The 27,814-nt window shown below is 43.7% G+C and overlaps 1 protein-coding gene across 1 annotated transcript; it reads right to left on the bottom strand.

The window, feature by feature from the left end:
- Positions 1–5,528: 5,528 nt before the first annotated feature.
- On the bottom strand, positions 5,529–27,481 carry PRMT1 (protein arginine methyltransferase 1). The gene is made up of 10 exons (XM_033960857.1): positions 27,336–27,481; positions 26,049–26,150; positions 25,790–25,945; positions 25,547–25,610; positions 25,319–25,461; positions 23,917–24,004; positions 19,456–19,571; positions 19,222–19,372; positions 18,943–19,064; positions 5,529–6,396 (listed from the first exon to the last, which is right to left on the bottom strand). Exons 1-10 carry the CDS (start codon positions 27,474–27,476, stop codon positions 6,313–6,315), a joined length of 1,167 nt encoding a protein of 388 aa, XP_033816748.1. The 5' UTR covers positions 27,477–27,481; the 3' UTR covers positions 5,529–6,312.
- Between the last annotated feature and the right edge of the window lie 333 nt (positions 27,482–27,814).

Genomic DNA, 27,814 nt, shown 5'->3' with positions numbered 1-27,814 from the left:
GTGGAAAATATGAAAAAGAATCTGCAAAAGTTAGAGGAATGGTCTAATGCCTGGCAACTAAAATTCAATGCAAAAAAATGCAGAGTAATGCATTTGGGGATTAATCGGAAGAAACCGTATATGCTGGGAAGTGAGAAGCTGATATGCACGGATGGGGAGAGGGACCTTGAGGTGATAGTGTCCGAAGATCTAAAGGCGAAAAAACAGTGTGACAAGGCAATGGCTGCTGCCAGAAGGATGATGGGCTGTATAAAGAGAGGCGTAGATAGTAGAAGGAAGGTGTTGATGCCCTTGTAAGGGGTCATTGGTAAGGCCCCACTTGGAGTATTGTGTTCAGTTTTGGAGACCGTATCTAGCGAAGGATGTAAGAAGACTTGAAGCGGTCCAGAGGAGGGCGACAAAAATGATAGGAGGCTTGTGCCAGAAGACGTACAAGGAGAGACTGGAAGCCTTAGAGGAAAGGAGGGACAGGGGAGATATGATTCAGACGTTCAAATACTTGAAGGGTATTAACATAGAACAAAATCTTTTTCAGAGAAAGGAAAATGGTAAAACCAGAGGACATAATTTGAGGTTGAGGGGTGGTAGATTCAAGAGCAATGTTAGGAAATTCTACTTTACGGAGAGGGTGGTGGATGCCTGGAATGCGCTCCTGAGAGAGGTGGTGAAGAAGAAAACGGTGACTGAGTTCAAAGAAGCGTGGGATGAACACAGAGGATCTAGAATCAGAAAATAATATTAAATATTGAACTAAGGCCAGTACTGGGCAGACTTGCACGGTCTGTATATGACTTTTGGGGGAGGACAAGCTGGAGAGGGCTTCAATGGCTGGGAGAGTTTAGATGGGATGGAGTAGGTTTTAACGGAGATTTCGGCAGTTGGAACCCAAGCACAGTACCGGGTAGAGCTTTGGATTCTTGCCCAGAAATAGCTAAGAGAAAAAACAAATTTAAATTTAATCAGGTTAGGCAGACTAGATGGACCTTTCGTGTCTTTATCTGCCATCGTCTACTATGTTACTATCTCAATGACATCACTTTCTTTTCCAAAGATGAATAAAAAGATTTGACACAATATGTGAATATTTCTTAAGAACTGAATATTTCATGGGGTGTCCTAATTTTTTCACATGACTATGTTATGACCAGTCATTCCATCAGTTTAGCATTTACCCATTTTAGACTTCCCCATACTGGGTAACCTGTTTTTTGGCATATGCAAGGAGGTCCTCGGGTATCTCAATAATTGTTCTGTTGCAGCTACAGTGGATAGTTATCAGCTCGAGGGTTTTCCCAATTCCCCATCACTTTTCTTTGATTCTTTTATCATGCGATCTCTTTTCTTCACTTTGTCTTAGTTTCTGTACTTCTGCTGTTGGCACATAGGAATTTAAGGTGGATTTCTGGGAGTGAAGCTCTCTTCCACTTGCTGTTTTAAATCAATCATTACTCTAACAATCTTACTATATACCTCCACTTCTTTCAATGCATTTGGTCAAGGAAAAATGGTTGTTTTTCTTCTTCTAAGATGGTCCCTTAATGCAAAGTATGGCTTAACTTTACTAATCATGATACCCATGGTACAAAAAGTATCATATTGCCCTCTACTGGATCTGAGAATGTTTCTGTCTCCATGCAGTGTACATCAGCTGTTTCTACTGCTCTCTTCACATTTTACTCATCTCACTTTATTGGCTTCCTATGCGCCTTTACATACAGTTCAAACTCCTATTACTAATCTATAAGTGTGTTTGTTCTGCAGCCCCTCACTCTCTTCTCTCTTATACACTTCCCGGAGAACTTCGTTCCTCAGATAAATTGCTTTTATCTGTACCCTTCTCCTCTACTTCCAATTACAGACTGGAATAAACTACCTAAGTCCATCCGCCACACCCTTTCCCTTCCCTTGTTCAAAAGTAGGCCGAAAACCTACCTTTTTGAGACAGCCTTCAACTCAAAACCCTGCTCCCCCCCCCCCCCTGAAGTTTAACCATCCTTGGCATCCTGTTTGTCTGTCTTGATTGTAGCAGGGACTGGTCTTTGTGACTCTGTATAACGCTGTGTCTGGCTGGTTGCGTACTTCTGGTAGTGGTCTAGAAACAATAGTGGTAGCCTTTTGGTCTGTTTTAAAATTAGTCTTTGGATTCTTGCATTTCTGTTCTTCTTTCATGAGCCTCTCCCTATTATCCTGACATCTTTCTTCTGCTCCTTAGCTGTTCCTGTTGTTTTCAAGTACTTTATAAGGCTGCTGCTTAGCTGTTTCAGCATCTGTGCTGTTACCCCCTTCCCAACAGTTTTAGGTTATGTTTATTATTTATTTGATACTCCACCAGTGCAGAAGGTCACAGCGGCTTACAATACATATATAAAAACAATGAAAGGAATGCCAATAAATAATATGGTTCACACCCATATAAGTAACCAATCGTACAAATTTCCAATTGTAACATCCAATTCTGATCAATCTCACTAAAAAGAGCAGTTGAAAGCCATTTTTAAAAATGTGTTTTTTAAGCGATTTAGGCTCTTTTAAAAAGGCGCGCTAAGCGTTTTAGTGATTTAACGCACACTAAATCAATGCAAGTGCTAACTGCTAATGTGTCCGTAGGATAACATGCACGCGTTAACATTTAGTGCGTGCTAAAAAGCTTAGCACACCTTTGTAAAAAAAAAAAGGGGGGGGGTTAGTAAATTATTGTTTAGCCCACATCTGAGGAGGTAAGCTATTGCATAAAAAGGGTGAAATAAAAAAGTAAGCTGATTTTCATGTGGATTCATAAAGGGCAAATTTAGGAGCAGGAAGAACCAATCTGTTAGCATCAATTGACCTCAATGCACAGGAAGGAGTATAAGATACAATGAACTGGTTGAGAGAAGTGAAACGCATTAAATGTTAAGCATAGAATTTGGAATCGACATCTGAAGTGGACAGGAAACCAATGTAGTTGAAGCAAGAGGGATAACATGCTCATAGAATTTTGCTGCAGAATTTTGAAGTGTTTGTAAGCGATGTAGATTTAATGATGTAATACCGCAGTAAACTGTATTCCCAGCTGAACAAAAGCGTGGACTAAAGTATACAATGTCTGGAAATCCAGGATGGAACTAATAGTCTTTTTTGATCACCTGTGAAATCTGAAGATCAGAGTGGAAAATCAAAGCAGACTCCAAATAGCAACATGTCACAGGAGTCAGGTCAGTGTCATATAGACAAATATCGTACTTTAACCCCCAACAGTTGTTTTTGAAGGGTTCAGGATCAGCCCATAAGTTTTAAACCAATTTGAGATTGCAAAGGTGCATTGTTGGAGTGGTAACAAATCTATATTTGATGAAAGGATCGGGAAAACCAACAGAATGTCATCATTGGCATAAATAAATGCCTTAATATTAAAATCTTGAATCAATGTAGCAAGAGGACTAAGAAATATATTAAATAACAGTGGTGACAGAATAGACCCCTGAGGGACTCCACAATACAGATAGAAAAGAGAGGAAGACAAATTGATAAGAGGTATTAGTTCTCTTCCTCCAGTTTTTAACCATTAGTCACATACTCCTTTTGTTCAATGTGTTGCCTTTAGAATCCACTGGTCTTTTTGCTCTCTTCCAAGTTTTGGCCACTTCTCCTATTCCCAAGGTGTTGCTTTGTAGTAGTGTCTCCTTTATCTTCTGGAGCACATGCAATGTCTTCATTGGTTTGCATGTTCGGTTCCTGGTGCACTGAGTCTATGAACATTAATTTTATTTTGATAAAACCTTCTTTCAGATGCAAATAGAAGGGCAACATGAAATTATCTGCTTCAGCTGCACCCAGACACAAAATGTAATTTCAACATTAAATACAATAACTAGGTGAAGTTTCATACGCAGAGATTCACATGTTCCCATCATCCATTTTGTTTCTAAGCTCACGGGGCCTGATTTTGCTTAGTCAGCCATGCCAAGGAACCTCTCTGATGGAGAGAGTAGCAATACAGCTGGCGAACATCAGCACAACTCCCCTCTCCCAGCTTCCCTACACCTCTACAGCTACCACCAGGTCTATGACATGGTCCACCCAAACTTCAATCCAAATCTGGAATCAGTAGCCTTGGACACCACCCACAGATATTCACAACAAAGCATAAAACAAGACCTCTGCTACTCTCATTTGGGACGTTAACCCTTAGGTATCTCTCCAACAGGCTGGGGGCTGTAGCAAGCCAAAACATCACACAAGTGCACAGTTGTGGCCACTATGTACCTTTAGCTTTCCTGTTTATCATTCTGAAGTTGCGTTATGTACCCAGAACACTTAAAGAGGTATATTAGTAACCCAGTAATAGCTGGAAGGATTCTTTTTCTAGTCCATCCATCCTCCAACTCATCATCAGGTACATTAAAAATGAAGCAAAACATCTGTACTACCACGCTCAAGTCTGTACCAGACCCCGATTATTTGTTATAAACATAAAGCATAATTTAACCCTTTAATTGGCAGATGGTGAAACAGCTGCTTTACATAACTTGATGTTCAATGAGAGTGCCAAGTAATAGGCATTTGGTGATGCAGATCTCCCATAAGAGCCATAGGAAACGCATGTTGCTTCTGAGCAACAATGCCAAATGAAGGGTTAAGCAGGTAGATGCTCATCAGCTCTACCGAGCAAATGCATGCCCCAAGCTGGACACAGACGGACTGCTTCCATATCCCCATTACAAAGGCAAACTGCCTGTGAAGTAGGCAGATCAGTGAAAAATATTTAGTTGACCCTACCCCGACATCCAGAAAAGTAGAAGCCTTCGAAGCTGAAAAGGTTCACATACCCAGATAAGCTTTCCTCGTCGCTACATCATCTTGTTTTGTAGCAAGTTGTGGAATATTTGTGCAATAAAGTCTTTATAACAATTGATCATCTATTTTTAATGTTGGCTCACCTTTAACACACCAGCAAACCCTTGCCTTCAGGCAGTACTGGTGCAAGATACTACCCCACCTGTATCAGCAAAATTCTCACCTCTTTTCTACCTCCAGCACCCTTCCCTTCACTCAGAGCTAGTACCGACAGGCAGTGGTAGACTCTTACAACAGTAAAATTCTGCTCTGGCTTCCTGCACCAGCACCTTAAGTGCTGGTTTAACTCGGTACCAGCTGCAGCTAGCCTTTTCTTCCCCTTTCCATATCTGCGCCTCACCTCAGCCCCCCCCCCTATGTAAGTTTCACTTTAGCTCTATACTTACCATCCATCAGGTTGATTTCTGCTTTCTCCTTTACAAGTCTCCCCACCATTAATGCTCGTCACCCCCCCCCATAGGGATTTTAACAATTCTTTTATCAAGTACAGTAGTTTTGTTTTTAATTTCAGCAAAATGTGCCCAGAGCACCGAGGGTTTGTTTTTTGGTTCATTACAAATTTTCACCTGAGCAATGAAGGTCACTAAATCTCCCAGTTACATAAAGAGTGTAGCATTTAGAAGTTCCACATGTGCATCCCCCACCCTCAACCCTCGAAATACATCCATATCTCAGAATCCCAGGCCCCAGTGTAGAGTAAAGATCCATGGCAAACGCACATGTCACTTTATTTCATGTTGTATGTAACCATATAAAAACATAAGTTATGAAAGTCACAATGTTCCAGCACCTCTGTGCAATTGACTGTCTAAAGAAAACAAACCAAAAGACATGGTTTATACACAAAAAATATATATATATATAAAAAGAGGGGGGTTACCTCCCATCCTGTTCATCCCCACCCTTCTCCTCCTAAAACCTTCATTTAAAAAAAAAAAAACCAAATGCAGTGCCTTGGAGGCAACAGACCTGGTACCCTTGGCAGGAGAGTACCATCAGTATGTCAGGGTACAAAAGGGTGAATTTTCTGGGTCTGAGGTAATGAGGCGGCCTCCCCTTGCTCCCTTCTTCAGAGTCCTGGGGGCAGGGGGTGTAATTACTCCCACTAAGGATCAGTGCTCCCCACTAGAAGAGGGAAGGGGACCAATCCAAAGTCAGAGCTCAATACAAGGACGCAAACAGCTGAACCATACTAACAAAAATTTTTTTTTTAAAAATCAACTAAAAGTGAGGTTAAGAGCCAAGCACTCTCACACATTTTACACTGGTTTGAGAAGATTGAACACTGTGTCCAAAATTAATGGATAGAGAGGAGGGAGGGGAGTTAACACTGCCCTGGCCTTGCCCATCCTCCCACCCATTATGTCTCTAGCAGCAGGGATTAAAACATGGTTTGCCACACAGCTAAAGTATTAGTGACTCGAGTTTCTTCAAGCTGCCTCCTGCCGCAGGAACCTGGAGGATAGTGTTGTCCCCCTAGCGCATACGGTAATCTGTAGAACAGGATAGCTCACACAGCTGGCCCTTGAAGTCCAAATCAATGGTGAAGTCCAAATCTCGCTGGCAAGAGAAAAAAAAGGAGGGAGGGGTAAGAAAAATTAATCTTACCTTCTAATTTTCTTTCTTTGTGTTGCTGGAGCCCAGTACAGACAAATAAGCATTTATATATTGTATGTACTTTTAGTACCATTATCTTGCAGACTGGGAACTGCATTCCAGTAATGCCTCTTTGCTACCTACTCTAGAGAATGACAAAGGGACACATTTTTCCCCATCCAAGCAGGAACTCGTATTTCTGTCCCATCCCAGAGTTCTTTTCCTGTCTCTGCCCCATTCCTGCAAGCTCTGTCCTCATCTGCACAAGCCTCAAACACTTTAAAATCATAAGTGTTCGAGGTTTTTGCGGTTAAGGCAGAGCTTACAGGACAGGGACAGTGACAAAACTCACAGGGAAGAAAAATTTGTCCCCATGTCATTCTCTAACCTGCTCTTAAAGCTGCTAAATTAGAATGTACAAGAAAAGGGGCTTTTTTCCCCTACTTAGATCCAGTCTTGGGGAATTCTTTTCCAAAGGACCTCAGCCTCATTTTAGGAAATGTTGAATTTCTGGAAAAAGTTAAAAACCCCTAATAAATTCATCTGTTTCTAATTAAGGATCCTCCATCTTAACTATGATCCTTTCTTTGTTTTGATTTTTAATATTTGTAAACCGAGGGATGAATTGGATGGGTTTTTTTAAATTAATTGTACACCACTGTTTTTTTTTTAAATCTTTAATAATGCAGTATTGTAAGTTTAAATAAATCTATACTTCTGTCAGCAGATGGAGACAAAGAGCCGAAAGCCACTGACATGTACACAGTTGGTTGGCAGTCAGGCCCAGATTAAGGCCCAACAGATACCTAAATAAAGCCCGATAATAGGGTCTCTTAGTTCTTTAACTGCTGAAGTAACATAAGTCAAGTCAAAAAGTACAGAAAAATCACTATACAAATCACTGAAATTTAAACCATTAGAAACATACATTCGTTTGGATGGGCTAAACTGCTAGAATTGCTCTAGTATCTATACAAAAACCGATTGTGGAGAGAGGGGTAAAATTTCCAAATTTTTATAGGTATCATCAGGCCTATATTCTGCATTAGAGTATGTATTGGATCCTGCCTCACCTCATGGAACGTTATCCAGATTGGTTAATTTTGGAGTGGAAAATTATGTCCCCAATGCGTCTGACTCATGTTTTGGACATTAAGTTACCTAGTTACACTAAGGATAATTATATTATTTTAGATTCCTGGAAGACCTTGAGATATATTAATAAGCTAACTGAAATTCCTATAGAACAGTCTCTGTGTCAATCCCTATGGCTAAACTCCAAGGTACAAATAGGCGGCTCTAAAATTGCCTGGAAGGATTGGATGCAGGTTGGCATAAGAACATTAGAGGATATCATTTTAAATGGAAAATTGCTTGACTTTTCACGATTGCAACAATCTTTTGGTCTCTCAAAATTTCAATTTTATAAATGGTTGCAGCTAAAGCAAGCTATTCAGAAAGGGTTCCCTGATTGGCATAATTTTAAAATTACTATAGCTTGCAATTCCTCTGCTTTCAGACAGATATGCTTGGGCATCAAGCTGCCAGATGGTATAAATTAATATTGAAACTTGTACATAAGAAAACTAAAAATGCTCTTAAGAGACATTTGGAGTATCGAGATTAAACAGTACATTTCTGTATCTCGATGGCCACGGATTTGGTCTTGGAGGATGAGATGTACAACGTTGGCATCTATGAAGCCAACTTGAGTTTTTTTGTTACATCGTTCTGTTTGGACCCCTGTTAGATTGAATAAGTTAGATAATTCAAAGTCTAATAGATGCTGGCACTGTCATCTAGACATGGGGACAATGGATCACTTACTGTTTTATTGCCCTATGATTCAGATTTTTTGGAAGTCGATTTGGGGACATAATATTTTAGAAGTTGCGATCCCTTTGACTTATGAAGTTGTGATTTGTGGTACACTGTTATATATGTTAAGGATCCCTTAGATAAATATAAAAGCCAACTTTTTAAAATTATGACGGGTACAGCTATACAATTAACCACACGAAATTGGAAAAATTGGGATCGACTTAACTTTACATTTTGGTGGGCAAATTTATGTTTAATTTATAAATTAGAGAAAAGGAATGCTGATGTTAGGGAACACAAAAAATTTCTAATTAATATGGGGCCCACTGATGTCTTTTGTAGAATTATTATAGTTTGATTTTTATTGATGTATTAATTTGCATATCCAGGGAAAGGGGAGGGTGGGAATAAAGTTTTACATGAATTCTTATCTTCCTTATGAGATTGAGAGGGGGTTTATGTAAGTTTCTTAAGGTTTATAAATGTTTAATATGTGGATAAGATATATTTGATATAGAGTACTTATCATAAACTGTGATAACTAATGGATAATTTGATGGATGTGGGGTAGGGTTATTACTCTTTATAAGTCATGTAAGAATATTAAGTGTTGTTTTACGTATAAAATATATCCTTTACTGTTTTCACTTATTGAAAGTGTAAAAATGTTAAGTTTGTTAATAGTCCTTCCTGGACTTAATTTTATGTTAAGTATTGTATTACTCCCTTAATACTGTAATTTTATTATTATGTTCATCGCTTTGAAATATGATTAAGCGATTAATCAAAAACATTATTAAACTTGAAACTTGATAATAGATGTAACAAACAGTGCAAAAGTTAAGAGTATGAGAACCATGGAAAATCACTAGCAACCCCCTTCCCTTTGTTCCCTAAGCACATGCTTATTTTGCTTAATGGCTAAGTCAGGGCTGCTGCCAGAGTGATGTCACATCCATGCAGTAACAAACCTCTTAAAGACCCCCCACCCTGAAATGTGTACCTCACAACTATAACAAAATCAACTTGGCCTGTTTTTGTTTTCAGAACTCTCGTCTCCTTATTGTCCCTGCAAACAAGTCCAGTAAGATCAGAAAGTAGACAAACCCACCAGCAACATGCTTGCCCCAAAGGTCAAATTGGGACTGGCTTGAATATCCTATTGATAATACACCCTATGCCCAAAAGAACATAAAGACAAACATCTGCCCAAGAAGTCTCCTATGGAAGAAGACCAAGAAACAGGCAATACCCCTCCAAAGCCTGCAAGGGCAGAGGAGAGACAGAACACAAGGCTGACGGGCCAAATAAACAAGGTTTAAGTTTATGTGGGCCGCACAAATGCCATTTTTCATAGAAACTTAGGTTTATTTCGAAAATTACAGTATAAATAAAATAACAAGAGCAACAATACAATTAATGTTTTCTTCCTGACACTTAGCATCTCTTCTCTGTTATTTTTCCTATTTCGGAGGAAATCATGTCCGCAGTGACTCAAGGTGAATGTTGGTAATTCTGAATCTGACAGAAGTCTTATTTCCTTTCATAAGTGTAAATAACTGCTTGCACCGATAAGTACATAGAAATAATTTCATATGTGAATTTGAGTATTTGCAAACCAGGCTGACAAATATTTGTAAATTTCAAGCAAGCCATCTTCACTGTATATCGACTTCAAATCTGAATCACACTGGATCTCAATTACTTTCATTTGCATATGATTATATATTTATTGAGAAAAATCGAAGAAAACTTGTCTTCCAAAGATTTAAAATCTGCAAATCTTGTTTCAAACTCCGTTCTAAGGCTTAAAATTATTTCTGCTTATTTTTGATATGATGCAATTTCACCTAAACTTGATTTATAATGCATGTCTGAAAGTGCATTAAATCTTCATTTTTCAACTGCTTTTCCCAAAGAACTAGCTTACATTGGAATGCTTTAACTTGATCACACATTTGTAATGATCTAATCTTTTCCTTGCAGTTTTAAATTTAAATCGTTTAACTGTTTTTGTTATATTAACCATGAAGGATAAATCTTAGAACCATACTGGATTAGAAAACATCCTTCTGTCTTGATTTTTAGTTATTAAAAACTGACATATTTCTTCTTTCAGTCTCATAATTCTTCTTTAAGGACCTTGGAGCACCGTACCTTGGTAAAGTAGGGCAAACTGGAATATTTGCTTTCTAATGCCCTTAAAGCAGAGAACTGCACCAATTTAAGCCTCGAGATCTTATGGAATTGACAATTTTTTATTTTGCATGATTATTACCTTTGTGCATAATGCTTCTTGATGTATAATGCAATGCGTATGATGAATCTTAGATTCATCACAAGTGTCACTTTGTTGTTTTTTTTTGCAGTAATGCCACAAACCGTTGTTTTTTCTGGCATATTTCTATAGCAGTTAGTTTTGACAGAGGTAAATTATATTTTTGCAGAAGTTCATAAACATAATATATCTTGTCCCGTTGTAGTGCCACATATTGGTATTAGTTCCACTAATTCCTCAAAAATGTTGAAATTTGTGTCGCAAGCGCTAATTGATCTACGCCCGCATTGTCCGTACTCTCTTCACAGGCAATGAAAACAGACACTAGATGATTTTGCTTTGATCTGATCACTTAAATTGCCGGCCAAATTAGTAATTATTTCTGCTACTGTATTTTGAGAAAGAGATTGTTTGAAAAGCCCTCACACTTCCAGGACAAAATTTCTGCAGCTTTAATTAGACATTCTTTGATGACATCTTCAATAAAAGGTTTCGAATGTTTAGCTATCAACTCTGATAAGGCGTAACTTGCATGCACTGCCACTTCACTTTCTTGTGATACTTTAGTAAATATGAACTGTTTTTTCAGTCCCTACTTGAGATCTTTCAACTTTTCTTGTCTCATTAATCCTTTGTAATAGTCGTATTTTGATTCATGCTGTTCATAGTGCCATTTAATGTTATATAACTTTGGAACACTAATAGCATTATTATAATATCAAGCAAATTTTTTAAATCTTTTACTTCACTGCAAAAATACTCCGATTCCCACTTTTCTTGGAAATTTTGACATTCATCAGCAATTTTTGGTTTAGTATTACTACCACTTGGTTTAGATAAAGACATATTGAATACAAGAGCTGAAATGAGTAAACGACGCAAAAATAAAACATTTTTCAATAAAAATCAATATCTTTTCTTAAATATTAACTTACCAGACAGAATAATTGCACAAATTAATAAGGTTAACAAATAATCCTATACTATTATCGTCTGATTTACTGCTAGAATTAGTAGGGGGAAATTGTGCGTTATGACTAGAGGCGCGGACTTGTCTCGGGTACCAAAGGCGTCCGCATTGTAGAGTTTAAGAATAAGCAACTGGTAATACTCGTACGCTATATCATTGCTTTTGATTGGCTTAGATAGGCAATTGCTCGGTGCCAATGGATTGGGGGAGAAAGGACAGGGTGAGGAGTCTAGAACAGTGTTCTTCAACCACCGGTCCATGGACCAGTGCCGGTTCACAGAAATTTCCTGCCGGTCCACAGGGCCAGCACATGCATCAGACCCAAAACAGTGTTCTTCAACCACCGGTCCACAGTGTGATCGATGCGGCGTTATCTTCGAGCCAGCTCCCTCTTCCTAACTGATTCAGTACACAAACTTTATCTAAACGGGCAGTGGCTCCTACGGGCATCCTGCGCATGAACCGGAAGCCTTCTCTCTGACGTTGATGAGGCAGGAGACATGCAACGTGCAATTATTACTATTATGGGGGCGGGGTCTGGGGTGGAGATTGGGTAGAGATGGGCGAGGTCTGGCCCACAACTTTAGCCCAGTGTTCTTCAACCGCCGGTCCATGGACCGATGCCGGTCCACAGAATAATTCTTTAATTTCTGCCGGTCCATAGGTGTAAAAAGGTTGAAAAACACTGGTCTAGAATGTCTCACATATCTACTGGCAAAGAGCTTACCAGGATAAGTACATAATCTCATTTTCCAGTGCAATAGTTGGGACATTCTAGACCATAGGGACATACAAAAGCAGGGGTGGGCTTGCTGTGCCAGCCCTTAAGACAGAGGACCTGAAGGTCGAGTGCTGTCTTGCAGTAACATCCACTCTGTAAAACGTGACCAACGTGGGAAGAGGACACCACGTTGCAACCCCGCAAATCTCCTCAGGAGGGATTTAGCTACAGACCACGAAGAAGTCACACTCCTGGTAGAAAGCACCTTGACTAAAACAGAGGACTATTTCCCAGAAAGAATGTAGGCTGACAAAATAGCCCTACAGATCCATCTGGAAATCGTGGCCTTAGAAGCAGGAGCACCCCACTTAATCGAATAAATCAGCACAAACAGATGGTCAGAGAAGGAAAACTCATTAGTGACCTCCAAATAATGCCGGAGAACCTTGTGTATGACCAGTTTCTTCAACAGGCGTTCCCAAGTCAAGGAACCTGTTGGCAGAAAGGCAGGCAAACATACTGCTCAATGAACATGAAGAGACGAAATGACAACCTAGAGCATCAAAATCAACAGAGAAGTGTCTGAAAAGGCCAAAAGGAGCCTAAAGCTAGACAGCACCAGGCACAGGTTGGACAACCAGCCGTCTGACACAATGGAACCCTTGCAAGAATGGAGCAACATCAGGATGAGCCGCCGCCACAGACGACCAAGTTTCAAGTTTATTCAGACTTGATATACCGCTTTTCCATACCAAAGCGGTTTACAACTTTACAATCTTAAAAATTAATGAAAAGCCTAAGTAAGAAAGCTCAGCTACTAGGACCCACAAAGAAGCCATCGTAAGGCTACTATCTTCCCAGCAGGAAGAAAGGCAAGAATCAGCAAGATCGGAGCTGAATACGGATCCACCTGGACACACCAATATTGGAAGGCCTTCCACACTGTAGTATACACCGACCCCCCTGGACAACTTCTTAGACTGTAGAAAAGCCTCAACCCCAAGGGCAGAACACCTCATATGCCCAAAGGTCATGTGCTCAAGAGCCATGCCGTAAGAGCCAAAGGTCCCAAAACTGGCATGGCAACTGGACCCTGCTTGAAAGGGTATGAAGAAGCGCTCGGCCCAAAAGCTACAACCCACACATCTGCGTGATCAAGCTGAAGCCACCAGCATAACGCAACCAGGATAAATCAGGATCCTCTAAAGGACAAGGAGCAGGAAACAAACAGGAGAAAGCTGCTGCTGCCTGTCCTGCATAAGTGCGTTGAGCTCTTCGCTTCCAGGCTTGGAACTTCGACGGAAGAGAAGCACCTTCCGGAATCTTGAAATGGCCATGAAATCTATACAGAGACTCCCAGTGCTCCACAATCATCTGAAATGCCTGTCGGAACAGGATCCACTCACCCAGATCCAGAGACCGTCCGCTGAGGTATGTTTCCACGTTGTTCACTCTTGCCACATGCGCTGTCAGCGCCAGATGTTCTGCCTAAGAAAAAGGTGGCGGGCTTCCTGAGGCAGAGGAGTGCTCTTGGACCCTCCCTGGCAATTGACATAGGCTACTGCCATTGCATTGTTGGAAAAGACCATGACGGCTTGACCCTCCAAGGTCTTCAACTATCTAATCAAGGACAGACGAATGGCCCAGAGCTCCAGTCGGTTGATGGACTACTTTCTCTGACTCTGAAACTTCATCTGAGCCAAACAAATGGCCCTGAGCTCCACCGGGCAGATAGACCACTTTCTCTGTGACAATGTCTAACCTCTGAACAGGATGATTGCAATGAGCTCCCCAGCCCCAAAGGCTGGTATCTGCCCTCACCATGATCCAGGAGTCAATGAGGAGCAGAACGCCCCTGCAAAGGGATTGTGGGCAAACCTACCAGTCCATGCTTGCTCGAGTCTGTAGAGGCTACGGCAGAGAAATCTGCAAGATATCTTGGCGTGATGCCCAGCTAGAGAGTAGGGCAGGCTAAAGAGGACATGTGTGCCCTCACTCAAGAAACTGCATCCAGTGTGGCAACCACGAAGCTAATCCCATGCCGAAGGAGCCAGCTGCTCCAAAAGCGTAGAAATCTGTACACATACCTTCTATTTGCGAGTCCTGGGCAGGCCATGACTGTGTGGGCTGCAGAAGACTCATTCCGAGGATGACAATCCAGCCCAAGTTCTCCAGCACCTGTACCACCTGTACTATGCAATGTCCCTCGGCTGAGGGAGCTCTCAACACCGGTCTCGATAAGGGTGAACTTGCAGACCCATCTTCCTCAAGTAAGCTGCCACCACCACCATCACCTTGGTGAAGGTCTGAAGTACCGTTGCCAGCCCAAAGGGCAGGGCCGAGAACTGGTAAGCTGCTCCAGAACATGAAACCACAGAAACTTGCAGTAGGCCGTAAATATGGGAATGCATAAGCACACCTCCTCCGTAAGACCATAAGAACTTAAGAATTGCCACTGCTGAGTCAGACCAGTGGTCCATCATGCCCAGCAGTCCACTCACGCGGCGGCCCTCTGGTCTAAGACCAGCACCCTGAGACTAGCCCTACCAGCGTACGTTCTTGTTCAACATAAACTTGTCTAACTTTGTCTTGAATCCTTGGAGGGTGTTTTCCCCTATAACAGCCTCTGGAAGAGCGTTCCAGAGGACAGAAAGTCCCCCGGAGCCACTGCTGCAATGACCGACCGCACGGTCTCCACTTGGAAGCAGGGAAGTTTGAGAGCTGCATTCATGTAATAATTACCCCAAGTTTTTATTTATTCGTTATTGTTTGTATATCGCCTAGAATGTAGAATAGGCGATTAATCAAATTGCATAATAAACTTGATAAACTTGATGTGCTGAAGATCCAGAATAGGCCTCCAATCACTGGCATGCTAAAGTATAGAGATTATCTGTCTGAGCCCGAGAGGTCACGTGACACCAGCTATATAGCTTCAATATTCAGCAAGCACTGAACAATAGCCTGGTATCAGAGCGCCTTATCCAGCCGTCGAAACCACAAACCAATTTTACAGAGGCTGAGCAAATTCCAGCTTGTATCCTGATTGAATAATGTCCAAGACCCACTGGTCTGTTGTAATGCGCATCCAGACAGGCAGAAACTCCGAGAGCCATCCCCCTATCGGCAGAGCTGCATTCAGCTTCCTGGCTATCTTTCTGGTAGGTTGTGCAGTACAGGCGGTAGAAGGTTGGGAACACCTGTAGCTCGCACACCAACCTCGGGAGCTCTGGGAAGATCTCTGCGATATTGAATGTGCATACTATCTGGAGCCAAAAAAATTAGAAAGTCCAGAACCCTTGGAGGGTCTGGATCTACTATCAAGCAGGGACTTTGGGCGACGGTCCATTACCTAATCCATGAGGACCTCCAGGCCCCTTAAAAGACAGCCTTGCTAAAGTCGTCGTGGAAGTGAAAACACCAGTCCATTGCTTGACCCAGAGCATTCGGTGGGCCGAAAGGGAGAACGCTGACACTTTTACCAGCATTGTCAAAAGGCATATATGGCATCCACTAGCCAGCAGCAGTTGAGGCGGCAGCTCTAGCATGCCAGCCCAACACAGGAGTGTGCCACAAAAGACGTTGCCACAGCAGCCCTAATGCCCAAACTGGCTGTTTCAAAAAGTTTCCTGAGGACCACAGCCACACGGTAGTCCTGCATATCATTCAACAGAACTCCCACATCACTGGGAAGAGGTGTGCACTTAAATCACTTGTGCCACCAAGGAATCCACCTTGGGCTGCCTGAAAAGCTGCTGACACTCCTGCATCAGGGGATACAAGCCTGGTACGGACTCTCTGCAGTATAACGCATGCAAATTTAAGTTATCTTAAGAACATAAGAATTGCTGCTGCTGGGTCAGACCAGTGGTCCATCATGCCCAGCAGTCCGTCGGTGGCCCTCTGGTCAAAGACCGGCGCCCTGAGACTAGCCCTACCTGCGTATGCTCTTGTTCACCAGGAACTTGTCCAACTTTATCTTGAATCCATGGAGGGTGTTTTCCCCTATGACAGACTCCAGAAGAGCGTTCCAGTTTTCTACCACTCTCTGGGTGAAGAACTTCCTTACATTTGTACGGAATCTATCCCCTATCAACTTTGGAGAGTGCCCTCTCCTACCTTGGAGAGGGTGAACAACCTGTCCTTATCTACTAAGTCTATCCTCTTCAGTACCTTGAATGTTTCGATCATGTCCCCTCTCAATCTCCTCTGTTCGAGGGAGAAGAGGCCCAGTTTCTCTAATCTTTCGCTGTACGGCAGCTCCTCCAACCCCTTAACCATCTTAGTCGCTCTTCTTTGGACCTTTTCAAGTAGTATTTTGTCCTTCATGTATGGCGACCAGTGCTATATGCAGTACTCCAGGTGAGGGCGCACCATGGCCCGGTATAGTATCATGATAACCTTCTCCGATCTGTTTGCAATCCCCTTCTTTATCATTCCTAGCATTCTGTTTGCCCTTTTCGCAGCCACCGCACATTGTGTGGACGGCTTCATCGACTTGTCGATCGGAACTCCCAAGTCCCTTTCCTGGGAGGTCTCTCCCAAGTACCGCCCCAGACATCCTGTATTCGTGCACGAGATTTTTGTTACTGAAATGCATCACTTTACATTTATCCAAGTTAAACCTCATCTGCCATGTCGATGCTCATTCCTCGTGCTTGATTATGTCACGTTGCAGATCTTCGCAATCCCCCTGCGTCTTCACTACTCTGAATAGCTTCGTATCGTCCACAAATTTAATCACCTCGCTCGTCGCACCTATGTTTATAAAGATGTTGAAGAGCACAGGTCCAAGCACCGAGCTCTGCGGCACCCCACTAGTGACGCTCTTCCAGTCCGAGTATTGTCCATTTACCCCCACTCTGTTTCCTATGCTCCAGCCAGTTTTTAATCCACGTATTTCACCCTCAATGCCATGGCTCACAATATTCCTAAGTAGTCGTTCATGCGGAACCTTGTCGAACGCCTTCTGAAAGTCCAGATATACAATGTCGACCGGGTCACCCTGCCTTGACTATCTGCCTGTTTACTCCATCGAAGAAGTGCAGCAAGTTTGTCAAACAAGATCTGCCTTTGCTGAAACCATGCTGGCTGGTCCTCATCAGACCGTGATCGTCAAGGTGATCAATGATGTGGTCCTTTATCAGCGCCTCTACCATCTTTCCCGGTACTGAGGTCAGACTCACCGGTCTGTAGTTTCCCAAGTCTCCCCCTCGAACCTTTTTTGAAGATCGGTGTAACATTTGCCACCTTCCAGTCTTCCGGAATCTTTCCCATTTTGATCGACAGATTGGCTATTAGTTGAAGCAGTTCAGCAAAGACACTGACAGTTGAAGCAGTTACGGCAAAGACACAAGGGGCGCGGAGGGAACCCCCCCGAAACCCCCCAGGTGCACGTGGGACCCCCAAATGTCTGCACAAAGAAATTAAATTGGGGGCAAAAAAACCCCGGGGGTCCTCAGGGACTCCCTGCCCCAGCAGAGGTCCCTGCTGAAACCTGCCCCTGTGATTGCCATAAAGGGGGAAGGTCACCTGAGGTTGCAGACAAAATGGAGGGAACAGTCTGTCAAAATGGCGAAGATCCCGCCAAAAATAACCCCTCCAGGGCCTGTAGCCCTGGGAAACCTAAACTGTCCCAGACGCTAAAGCAGGCAAGCCGGCATCAGCTGTTGAAAAATCAGCTTAGAGGGAACCGTCGGCGGGTCGGGGAATCTCTCCGGAGGTAGTGAGAGAAGACCGGGCTGCCTCACTGCCTTCAGCTGGCTCACGAGGCACTAAGGCCAGGGAGCTCTGGATACCTGCAGCCGCTGCCGACAGAGCTCCATGACCACACTGGCCCAAACCGCCGAGTTCAGGCCGGCCGCGAGTGTCTCGCAGCTGGACCAAATTGTGTCACACTCCCCCGGAGAAGGGCACAATTGCTCCATACCCGACCTAGCTAGAAGAAAAGTGCCAGTTAGTGCAAAAATACAGTAAACTGACAGGGAAGCAACCCTGCAGACCGGCACTACCTCAGGATTTTTTTTTTGAGAACAGACTCCACAGGCTCTCAAAGCAATATGCCTTGCTTGATTTAGGGGGAAAGGCTTATTGCTGAGGCTCCTCTAAAAAAATGTGGGGAGGTGGAGGAAGGGACCCCGCTCGAGACCCGCCGGGTTTGACACCCCCGAGGTCGGACGGACCCCCAAACAGGACCCGCACAAGCTCTGTCCGGCCAAAAACAGGGACTAGAAACCCCCTAAACAAATTCCAACAGCCCTACCAAGGGAGATGGGTACAGATCACTCAACACCTTCTGGAGACTGATGAAAATAGAGAAGGGAATATATTATATACTATTCCACAGTTTTGTTTTCAGTCTCCACCTGCTGGTCACGATTGGATATATACCCATTCGTAAAGATTAACCTCTACTGGTCTGGAGAGTGCTAAAGAAACAGATTTTATGCTGCTAATCCTAGGAACAAGTAGTGGATTTCCCCAAGTCCATCTCAATAATGGCTTATGGTCTTTTTAGGAAATTATCCAAATCTCAGCATGCCACAACTTCCCAAATTTCTATCCCAATTTAAAGGCCTCATGTTCTTACTCTAACACACACATAATGGAGTTACTGAGAGAATCACCAGAAGACCCACCGACAATAAATTATCCTGCAAAGCAGCTGGTTGCATCACTCTGAACACAACAGCCTCAGCTCTTCCCTACTCCTCAACTCACGTTGTTTTTGGCATTGGGTTTCATTCCGATTGTGCCAAAAATTTCTTCCCCAGTCTTCACAGTCAAATAATCCTCCATGTAGAACACAGTTTGCTTCCAGTGTGTGTATGGAGACTCTGGACCTGCAAATCAAACCACAAACATCTTAACATGCAGAAGTACAACTTGAAGGAATCAGGGTGCCTTGAAAAAGGCAAAGGACTGTAGTGTTCATTGCATCCCATCACCCATGTAGTAACCCTTGTCTCATGCTCTTCTTCCCCCTTCCCCAACACTTACTTGTCGAGAAACCGGTTCTCTTATGGCAGCGAGTGAACTCAATGTTGAAGTATGCCACCAGTGCATGGATGTAATCATTGCGTTTCACTTGAAGGCAGAAGGGTGATGTGAACGTGAGGTCCTCCACCTTCACCGTGTAGATGTCCACTTCCTGAGAGCCAGAAGAGAAGAGAGAATGATGGTCCGGCACAGGTCGATGCAGCTCTCCCACCCCATTACACCAACAATTCTCACCTTAATCAGACAGGCGTTTGTCACCAGCTGCTTGGGATCCACCACATCTACCAGTGGTTCTTTGATAGCTACGTCTTTAATGCATGACATATCAAAGCCGTACACATTTTCCCACCCTGTCAAAACAGAAAACGAAATCCAAACTTCAACAGAAGATGCATATAGACATCCCCCTCAACACAATACACATGAATAAGGGAACCCCCAGCTCCCACCCCCATAATAAGTACATACGTGACAAAATACTAAAATATAATCAAAATGACCCAGCTTTGCCAACAGACGGAGTCTGCATGGGTTCAGCCGAGGGAGATTATTGCCTCACCAATTTGCTCGAATTCTTTGAAAGTGTGACATGTGACTAAAGGTAAGCCGGTTGATGTAGTGTATCTAGATTTTCAGAAAGCTTTTGATACAGTTCCTCACAAGAGGCTCCTGAGAAAATTAAAGAGTCATGGGATAGGTGGCAAAGTTCAGTTGTGGATTAGGAATTGGTTGTCTGTCAGATAGAAAACAGAGGGTAGGGTTAAATGGTCATTTTTCTCAATGGAGAAGAGTAAACAGTGGAGTGCCACAGGGGTCTGTACTGGGACTGGTGCTATTTAACTTTTTTATAAATGATCTGGAAATTGGGACGATGAGCAAGGTAATTAAATTTGCCAATGACACTAAACTGTTCAAAGTTGTTAAAAACACTTTTGGATTGTGAAAAATTGCAGGCGGACCTTAGGAAATTGGAAGACCGGGTGTCCAAATGGCAGATGAAATTTAATGTGGATAAATGCAAAGTGATGCACATTGGGAATAACCTGAATCACAGTTACCGGATGCTAGGGTCCACCTTGGGAAAGGAATCTGGGTGTCATCGTAAACAATACGATTAAACCTAGGAATTATTTAAAAAGGGATGGTTAACAAGACTAAAAATGTTATAATGCCCCTGTATTGCTCCATGGTGCGACCTCATCTGGAGTATTGCGTTCAATTCTGGTCTCATCAAGAAAGATATAGCAGCACTAGAAAAGGTTCAAAGAAGAGTGATCAAAATGATAAAAGGGATGGAACTCCTTTCATATGAGGAAAGACTAAAAAGGTTAGGGCTCTTCAGCTTGGAAAAGAGATGGCTGAGGGGAGATATGACTTAAGTCTACAAAATCCTGAGTAGAGTAGAACAGGTACAAGTGGATCAATTTTTCACTCTGTCAAAAATTAGACTAGGGGACACTCAAAGTTACAGGGAAATACTTTTAAAACCAATAGGAGGAAAATTTTTTTCACTTAGAGAATAGTTAAGCTCTGGAACATAAGCGCCATCTCCGGATCAGAACTTCGGTCCATCAAGTCCGGCGATCTGCACATGCGGAGGCCCTGCCAGGTGTACACCTGGCGTAATTTTTAGTCACCCATATCCTTCTATGTCTCTCGTAAGGAGATGTGCATCTAGTTTGCTTTTGAATCCTAGGATGGTGGATTCCGCAATAACCTCCTCTGGGAGAGCATTCCAGGTGTCCACCACTCTCTGAGTGAAGCAGAACTTCCTGATATTTGTCCTGAACTTGTCCCCCCTTAGTTTCATTCCGTGTCCTCTTGTCCGTGTCAAATTGGACAATGTAAATAATTTTTTCTGCTCTATCTTGTCGATTCCTTTCAGTATTTTGAAGGTCTCGATCATATCCCCTTGCAGTCTCCTTTTCTAAAGGGAGAACAATCCCAGTTTCTTAAGTTGATCCTCGCATTCCAGTTTCTCCATACCTTATACTAGCTTTTTTGCTCGTCTCTGCACCCTCTCCAGCAGTTTTATATCTTTGTTTAGGTTGGGAGACCAATATTGGACGCAGTATTCCAAGTGGGGTCTGACCATTGCTTTATAAAGCGGCATTATGACCCTCTCCAATCTACTTGTGATTCCATTCTTTATCATGTCCAACATCCTATTTGCTTTCTTTGCCGCTGTCGCACATAGTGCTGACTGTTTCAGGGGTCCTATCTATCAGTACACCCAGGTCCTTTTCTTGTTCGCTCTTACCCAGAGTTGCACCTGACATTCTATATTCGTATTCCTTATTCTTTCTGCCTAAATGCATTACTTTGCATTTCTCCACATTAAACTTCATCTGCCATTTCTCTGACACAAGTCGCTCTGGAGTTCCTTGCTATCCTTCTGCGATCTGATTGCCCGGCATAGCTTTGTGTCGTCTGCAAACTTGATGACCTCACTGGATGTTTCTTCTTCTAAGTCACTGATATAAATATTAAATACGATCGGCCCAAGTACCGAGCCCTGGGGTACACCGCTAGTCACTTTCTCCCAGTCGGAGAACTTCCCATTTATGCCCACTCTGTTTTCTGTTCTCCAGCCATTTGCCTATCCATCTTTGTATATCCCCCTCTATTCCATGGTTTTGTAGTTTCCTGAGAAGTCTTTTGTGTGGAACTTTGTCGAACGCTTTCTGGAAGTCTAAGTATATTATGTCCACCGGTTCTCCACTATCAATATGTTTGTTCACGGTCTCAAAAAATTGAAGTAAATTCGTTAAACATGATTTCCCTTTCCTGAAGCCATTTTGACTGGCTTTCATCAGGTCGTGTGTATCCAAGTGCCGGACTATGCTATCTTTAATCAGTGCTTCAACCATCTTTCCAGGGATAGACGTAAGGCTCACAGGTCTGTAGTTGCCCAGTTCTCCTCTCGATCCTTTTTTGAAAATTGGTGTGACATTCGCTATCTTCCAGTATCTGACCAGTTCTAATTGTCAGGTTGGCAAGTTTTTGCAATAGCTCTCCGATTTCAACCTTCAATTCTTTTAAGACTCTCGGGTGAATTCCATCCGGTCCAGGGGATTTGTCACTTTTAAGTTTGTCGATCTGGTAGTATACCTGGTCCAAGTCCACTTCTACTGTGGTGAGGCTGTCTTCTATTGCTCCTTTAAACACTTCCACTGCTTCTAGTATTGCCAGAGGGTTGTGGTAAGAGCGGATATCGTAGCTGGTTTTAAGGAATTCTTTGAGACCTGACACTACCAGATCCGCCCACAAACTTAAACTATCTTTCCCCTCGTTAAAAGGCGTCATGTATGCAGGTAAATTAGGGAAATCCCTTTTCTTCAAATTCACTGAGCTTTAGAATAACCTCCTTGCCCCGCTGCAGAATCTAGGCTCATTCCAATTATTCCGAAAGCATCTGAAAACCTGGCTTTTCTCCAAAACGTAAAGCTATCTATTTAAAATGTAAAGCTAGCTATCCTCTTCATAACCCCCGATTTCTTATGTCCTTCACTCATTTATTGAATTACCTGTAAACCGTGCCGAGCTCTATCTTTATGGAGATGATGCGGTATACAAACCTAAGGTTTAGTTTAGTCAAGTTCCTGGAGGAAAAGTCCATAGTCTATTATGGAGAAAGACATGGGGGAAGACACTGCTTGCCCTGGATCGGTAACTAGGCTTGATGGACCACTGGTCTGACCCAGTAAGGCTATTCTTATGTACTTTTAAATGAGATCCCTGGCATAGAATGACTCACTCCACCTCCCCTAATTAAACCACTGCTCTCTAGAAAATCTTAGTCACATTCCATCAGCAAGCAACCAAACATTTAGCGAATACTCCAGATATTCTCAGAGCAAGACACACATCTCTAAGGCACACTAAGTGAAGGCTAGATCAAAGCAGATACTTCACAGTATGATGTAATGTAAGCAGATGTATTCAAAGAGCAACTAGGAATAATCCCATCTGTCTCAAGAAATCAGGATCTTCAGAGGTCAAACTTAACATCATATTCCCCATCATGCAGCAGGCTGTCATTAAGTTCTTGGGCTGCTCCATAAAGCACATTTGGTGACCCTGCTCAATGTGACCCTAAAATGTTTATTAGGATTTTATGTTGAAGTAGCGAGGATACTGCAGATTAATTATACACCATTTAGTAGGGGGTGGGGGAAGGGTTTCAAGTATATGATCTTATGATTAAGGGGCTTTGAGGGAAGGTGGGGGGAGGGTTACATTTGTACTTATAAGTTATAATGATAACATGTTCAAGTGCTCAAATTAATTGTGTTTATTATGAATTTTTGTACACTTGATGAAAGTTTAAAAATGAATAAAGAATTAAAAAATAAATAAACCACTGCTCTCTTAGGCTGTAACTGCTGATTCTTGCAGATCACACTGCTGCATTCTAAAAAAAGATGAGGATAACAACCTTACTACATTGTCCACCTCTCTTCCACTGAGAAAAGAATGAATGAAATGTATGACTGACCCCACCCCATCAGAAAGTAGCATTACTCAGAAAAAAACAAAACCCTCCATTGCCCTGCAACTCTTCTGGATCCATCTATGGCAGCTTCAATTGCCCCAGACTGAACACATCTGCTATGCAAGCAAAAGATATACAAAGATGATTTTAAAGGGGGGGGGGGGGACTTTTTTTACAGACCTCAAAGGAAGAACACTCACAGTGAATCTTGTAGTCCTTGTACTGGCGATCCTCTATTGCAGTAACATATAAAGTTGCTCTGTCTGGAAATATCAAACCATCTGGAGTCTTAAAAAAAATGCAAATGGAACACAGTGATAAGTAAACACCACCATTGAGCCTAAAACACTAACTAATTTGCCTGGCTCCCAGGACCACCAAATTGGGGGTGGGGAGGAAGTACCGGGGACAAGGAGCTCTGAACAACAGGAGATGGGTAGTCTAAAGCAGTGATCTCCAACCCTGTCCTGGAGGACCACCAGGCCAATCAGATTATCCCTAATGAATATGCATGAAAGAGATATGCATATAATGCAAGTGAAAGGCATGCAAATTTGCTCCAAGCATATTCATTAGGGCTAGCTTGAAAACACATTGGCCTGGTGGTCCCCCAGGACAGGGTTGGGGACCACTGATCTAAAGCAATTTTTTTTTTTACAGAAAGAGCAGTGGATGCATGAACATCTTCTCACTGGAGGTGGGGGGAAGCAGATTCAAGAAGGCATGAGATGAGACAAGCTGAGGGGATCTTTGCAGGAGAAAGATAGGTAGAGATTACCGTATTTTCACTCATATACCGCGCACCTGTGTAAAACGCGCACACGGGTTTAGCGCGTAGGAAACGGTAATTTATGTAAATAAATTTTTATATACCGCGCACACCCGTATACTGCGCATGCTGCCCCGACTCTCCTTTCGCCCACCCCGACTCTCCTCTGGCCCTTGAAGTCCTGTCCCCACCCTGAAAGCCTGATGCCCCCCCGATGTCCGATTCACCCCCCTGCAGGACCGCTCGCACCCCCACAGCCTCCCAACCCCCCACCACCATCTCCTGCTGCTTCCTCTGCCTGTGGTCCCGTCCCTTCTGTGAGCCCTGCGTCTGAAATGCTTCCTCTTCCGGCGGTCCCAGCCCTTCTGTGAGCCTTGTGTTTGAAATGCTTCCTCTTCCGGCGGTCCCGCCCTTTCTCTGACGTTAGAGAAAGGGCGGGACTGCCGGAAGAGGAAGCAGCAGGAGAACAGTAGGAGCTTCTCCATGATGGGGGTGGGGAGGCTGTGGGGTGCAAGCGGTCCTTCGGGGTGGGGGTGCGAGCGGTCCTGCGGGGGGTGGGGGGGGTGAATCGGACGTCGGAGGGGGGTGCGAGCGGTCCTGCGGGGTGAATCGGACGTCCGGGGGGGGGGGGACTATGTAAAAAAAACATTGTAAAACGTGCTCACGTGTATAACGCGCAAGGTTATGCACGGTTTGTAAAAATCATGTATAACGCAAGCGTTGTATGCGTGAAAATACAGTAATATCTTGCAAAGAAGAACAATCTAAATGCACTATATGGTTCCATTTTTTCCAAGATTCTATAGCAGGCTCCCAGTCACAAGAGAACTCACCAGCCACTTGTCCCTGGCATAAATCACCGTGTTCAACATGGACTCATAAAAGAGACAGTATCCCATCCACTCGCTGATTATGATATCCACCTTTTCCACTGGCAGCTCTACCTCTTCCACTTTCCCTTTAATAATAGTAACAACTGCAAGCAAACAGCAGAAAAACATACAGTGAGCAGAAGGCAACTGGGGGTCAGACAAAAGAGACCAAGGAAGCACAGGACTCACCATGATCCAACTTGTTTGCTTTGACTATTTGAATTGCATAGTCCGATATACTGGAACACTCAATCTGAAAAAGGGGAAGTTTCAGGTATCAGCTGTTATACCCATCCCAAGGCATCCACAACAGTCCCTACCAGGAGTACCAGAGCAGCTAATCAGAAAGTCATTCAGTCAGAAAACAGAATAGAATGACATATTCCCAAAAATAAATATAAATTAACCTAATTCTAAATGGCTCCACCTTACCCCAATAACCTTCTTAGCACCAGCTTTGGCTGCAAACATGCAGAGAATACCAGTTCCACTGCCCACATCTAGGACAACTTTATCATTGAAGAGATGCCGGTTATGGAACATTGAGTTCCTGTAGGTAAGAGTACGCACTTCATCCTTCAGCATCTCCTGTGGAAGAAACAGGCAGATCACAAAGGTGCAGAGACATTCAGAGACCTAACCTTTTCGTGATCTTAGTACTGAAACCTCTACCCGAGGGCAAGCTCCTTACCTCATGGATTCCAAAGTGGGCATAAGAATCAAAGTAGTAATCCTTTGAAGTCATTTCCTCCACTGTGGGCTTCATTGTACTCTCTGGCTGCGTACAGGAAACCTGAATAAGAAGAAGTTTAAGTGCATTTATTTTTCCTTTCCAATACTAAAATTATTTACTAGAAAAGCAAACCAAGTTCTATAAATCCTCCAATTTCTGTTCTATGCTGGGATCAGCACATACAGAAAACTACAGCAGGACTTCAGAAATAGAAAAATGCATCATGAATTCACCTCCTTCAAACCTGGCTACACGTTGGCTACTGTGTTTCCCACTCAACCTGGTCTCCCAAGCCAATTTCCTTGCAGCCACTACCAATGAAAGCTGTTTATTACACAGATTACACGCAGGGGCAGCCAACCCCGACCCTCATCAGGTTGGGGTTTTAGGCTTTTCCAGATGAATATGCATGAAATCTATTTGCATACAATGTAAGCGGAGCATGTAGAATAGATCTCATGCAAATTCTTGGGGAAAATCCTGACTGAAATTGCAGCCGTCAAGGACTGACACTGGACAACCCTGGATTAGTGACTATTCTGTACCAAGGAAAATTAAGAGACTGAAGCACCAAGTGTTCAGGCTTTCTACTTCTCTGCAGGGCAGAATCAAGGGGGGGGATGTGGCACCACAAGCCATCTTGTATATTCCCCCCCCCCCTTCAGGTAAGGCACTGATTGACTGAGGGTGGCAAAATCCCACTCTGGCCGCCCCCCCCCCGCTCTATAAGATCAAAAGAGGGGCCTCAGATCCAGTCCTGGGTTTCCGCATTCTCTGCTTCCACTGCAAACAGAGGAAATCCTGAAGCCCAAGCGCAAGAGAATGCGCACGCGCCCCCTCCCCCCCCCCCCATCTCTGCACGAGGAAGCACAAGCCACGCCCCCGCACCCACGCGGCGAAAGCAGGTTCCCGCTCTGGGACGTCACATCCCGGGAACTGCTCCACGCAATGACGTCACTTCCACAGCTGTCCAACCATACCCCCCCCTTTTTTTACAGGTCGCCCCCTCCCCCCGCTTCTTTGTGTGCGCTCCCCCCCCGCCAAGTCTTATAACCCTTCCTGAAAACCGAAGGAAACGCGCGCGCAACCAGAATAACGGAAGGCGCGTGGAAGCGAGAGCCGCCCCCTCCCCTCGAGACGGGCAGAGGCGCGCTACGGCACCCTCGCGGGTACCACAAAGCAACACACGCGCGCGCGAGGTCCCACAACCCAGCCGAACCTCCCTTCAACCACCACGCGCCTCACCTCCATGTTACAGGTACTGGCTTCCGCCATCTTACAGCACGTCCTCCAACAGAACAAGAGACGGTCTGAAAGAACTGCGACATGCGGTGCCCGCCCCTTTATATAGCCAGGGCGCATACCCGCCCCGACGCTCCACTTCATTGGTCGCAGCCGACGTCCGCTTGCCGCGCGCAGCCCGCTCCTCGCTTTCCCATTGGCCCCCATCACGGTCGGTTCAAAGCCCCGATGCTGGATTGGTGGCTGAAGGTCTTCTACGGGATGAGTGGGAAACGCGGGCGATTGGGTGACTGTGCGGCCAGTCAAGACCCTCTTCCCCGCCTCCACCTGCCATTTGGACGGCAATTGGCCGAAGCTATTGCCAGTAAAGGATACGAGCATCAATTGGCCGGCCTAGCCGCGTGAGATCCGCCTCTTCGCTCTCATTGGTTGAGCGTCTGTAGCTGGCGCATCGCGTAAGAGCAGGTTTCAGCAAATAAAGG

This window comes from Geotrypetes seraphini, chromosome 10 (genome assembly GCF_902459505.1).
Source record: "Geotrypetes seraphini chromosome 10, aGeoSer1.1, whole genome shotgun sequence".
NCBI lineage: Eukaryota > Metazoa > Chordata > Amphibia > Gymnophiona > Dermophiidae > Geotrypetes > Geotrypetes seraphini.
The sequence above is the reverse complement of the archived record's forward strand: the minus strand, read 5'-3'. Positions and strand labels throughout refer to the sequence as shown.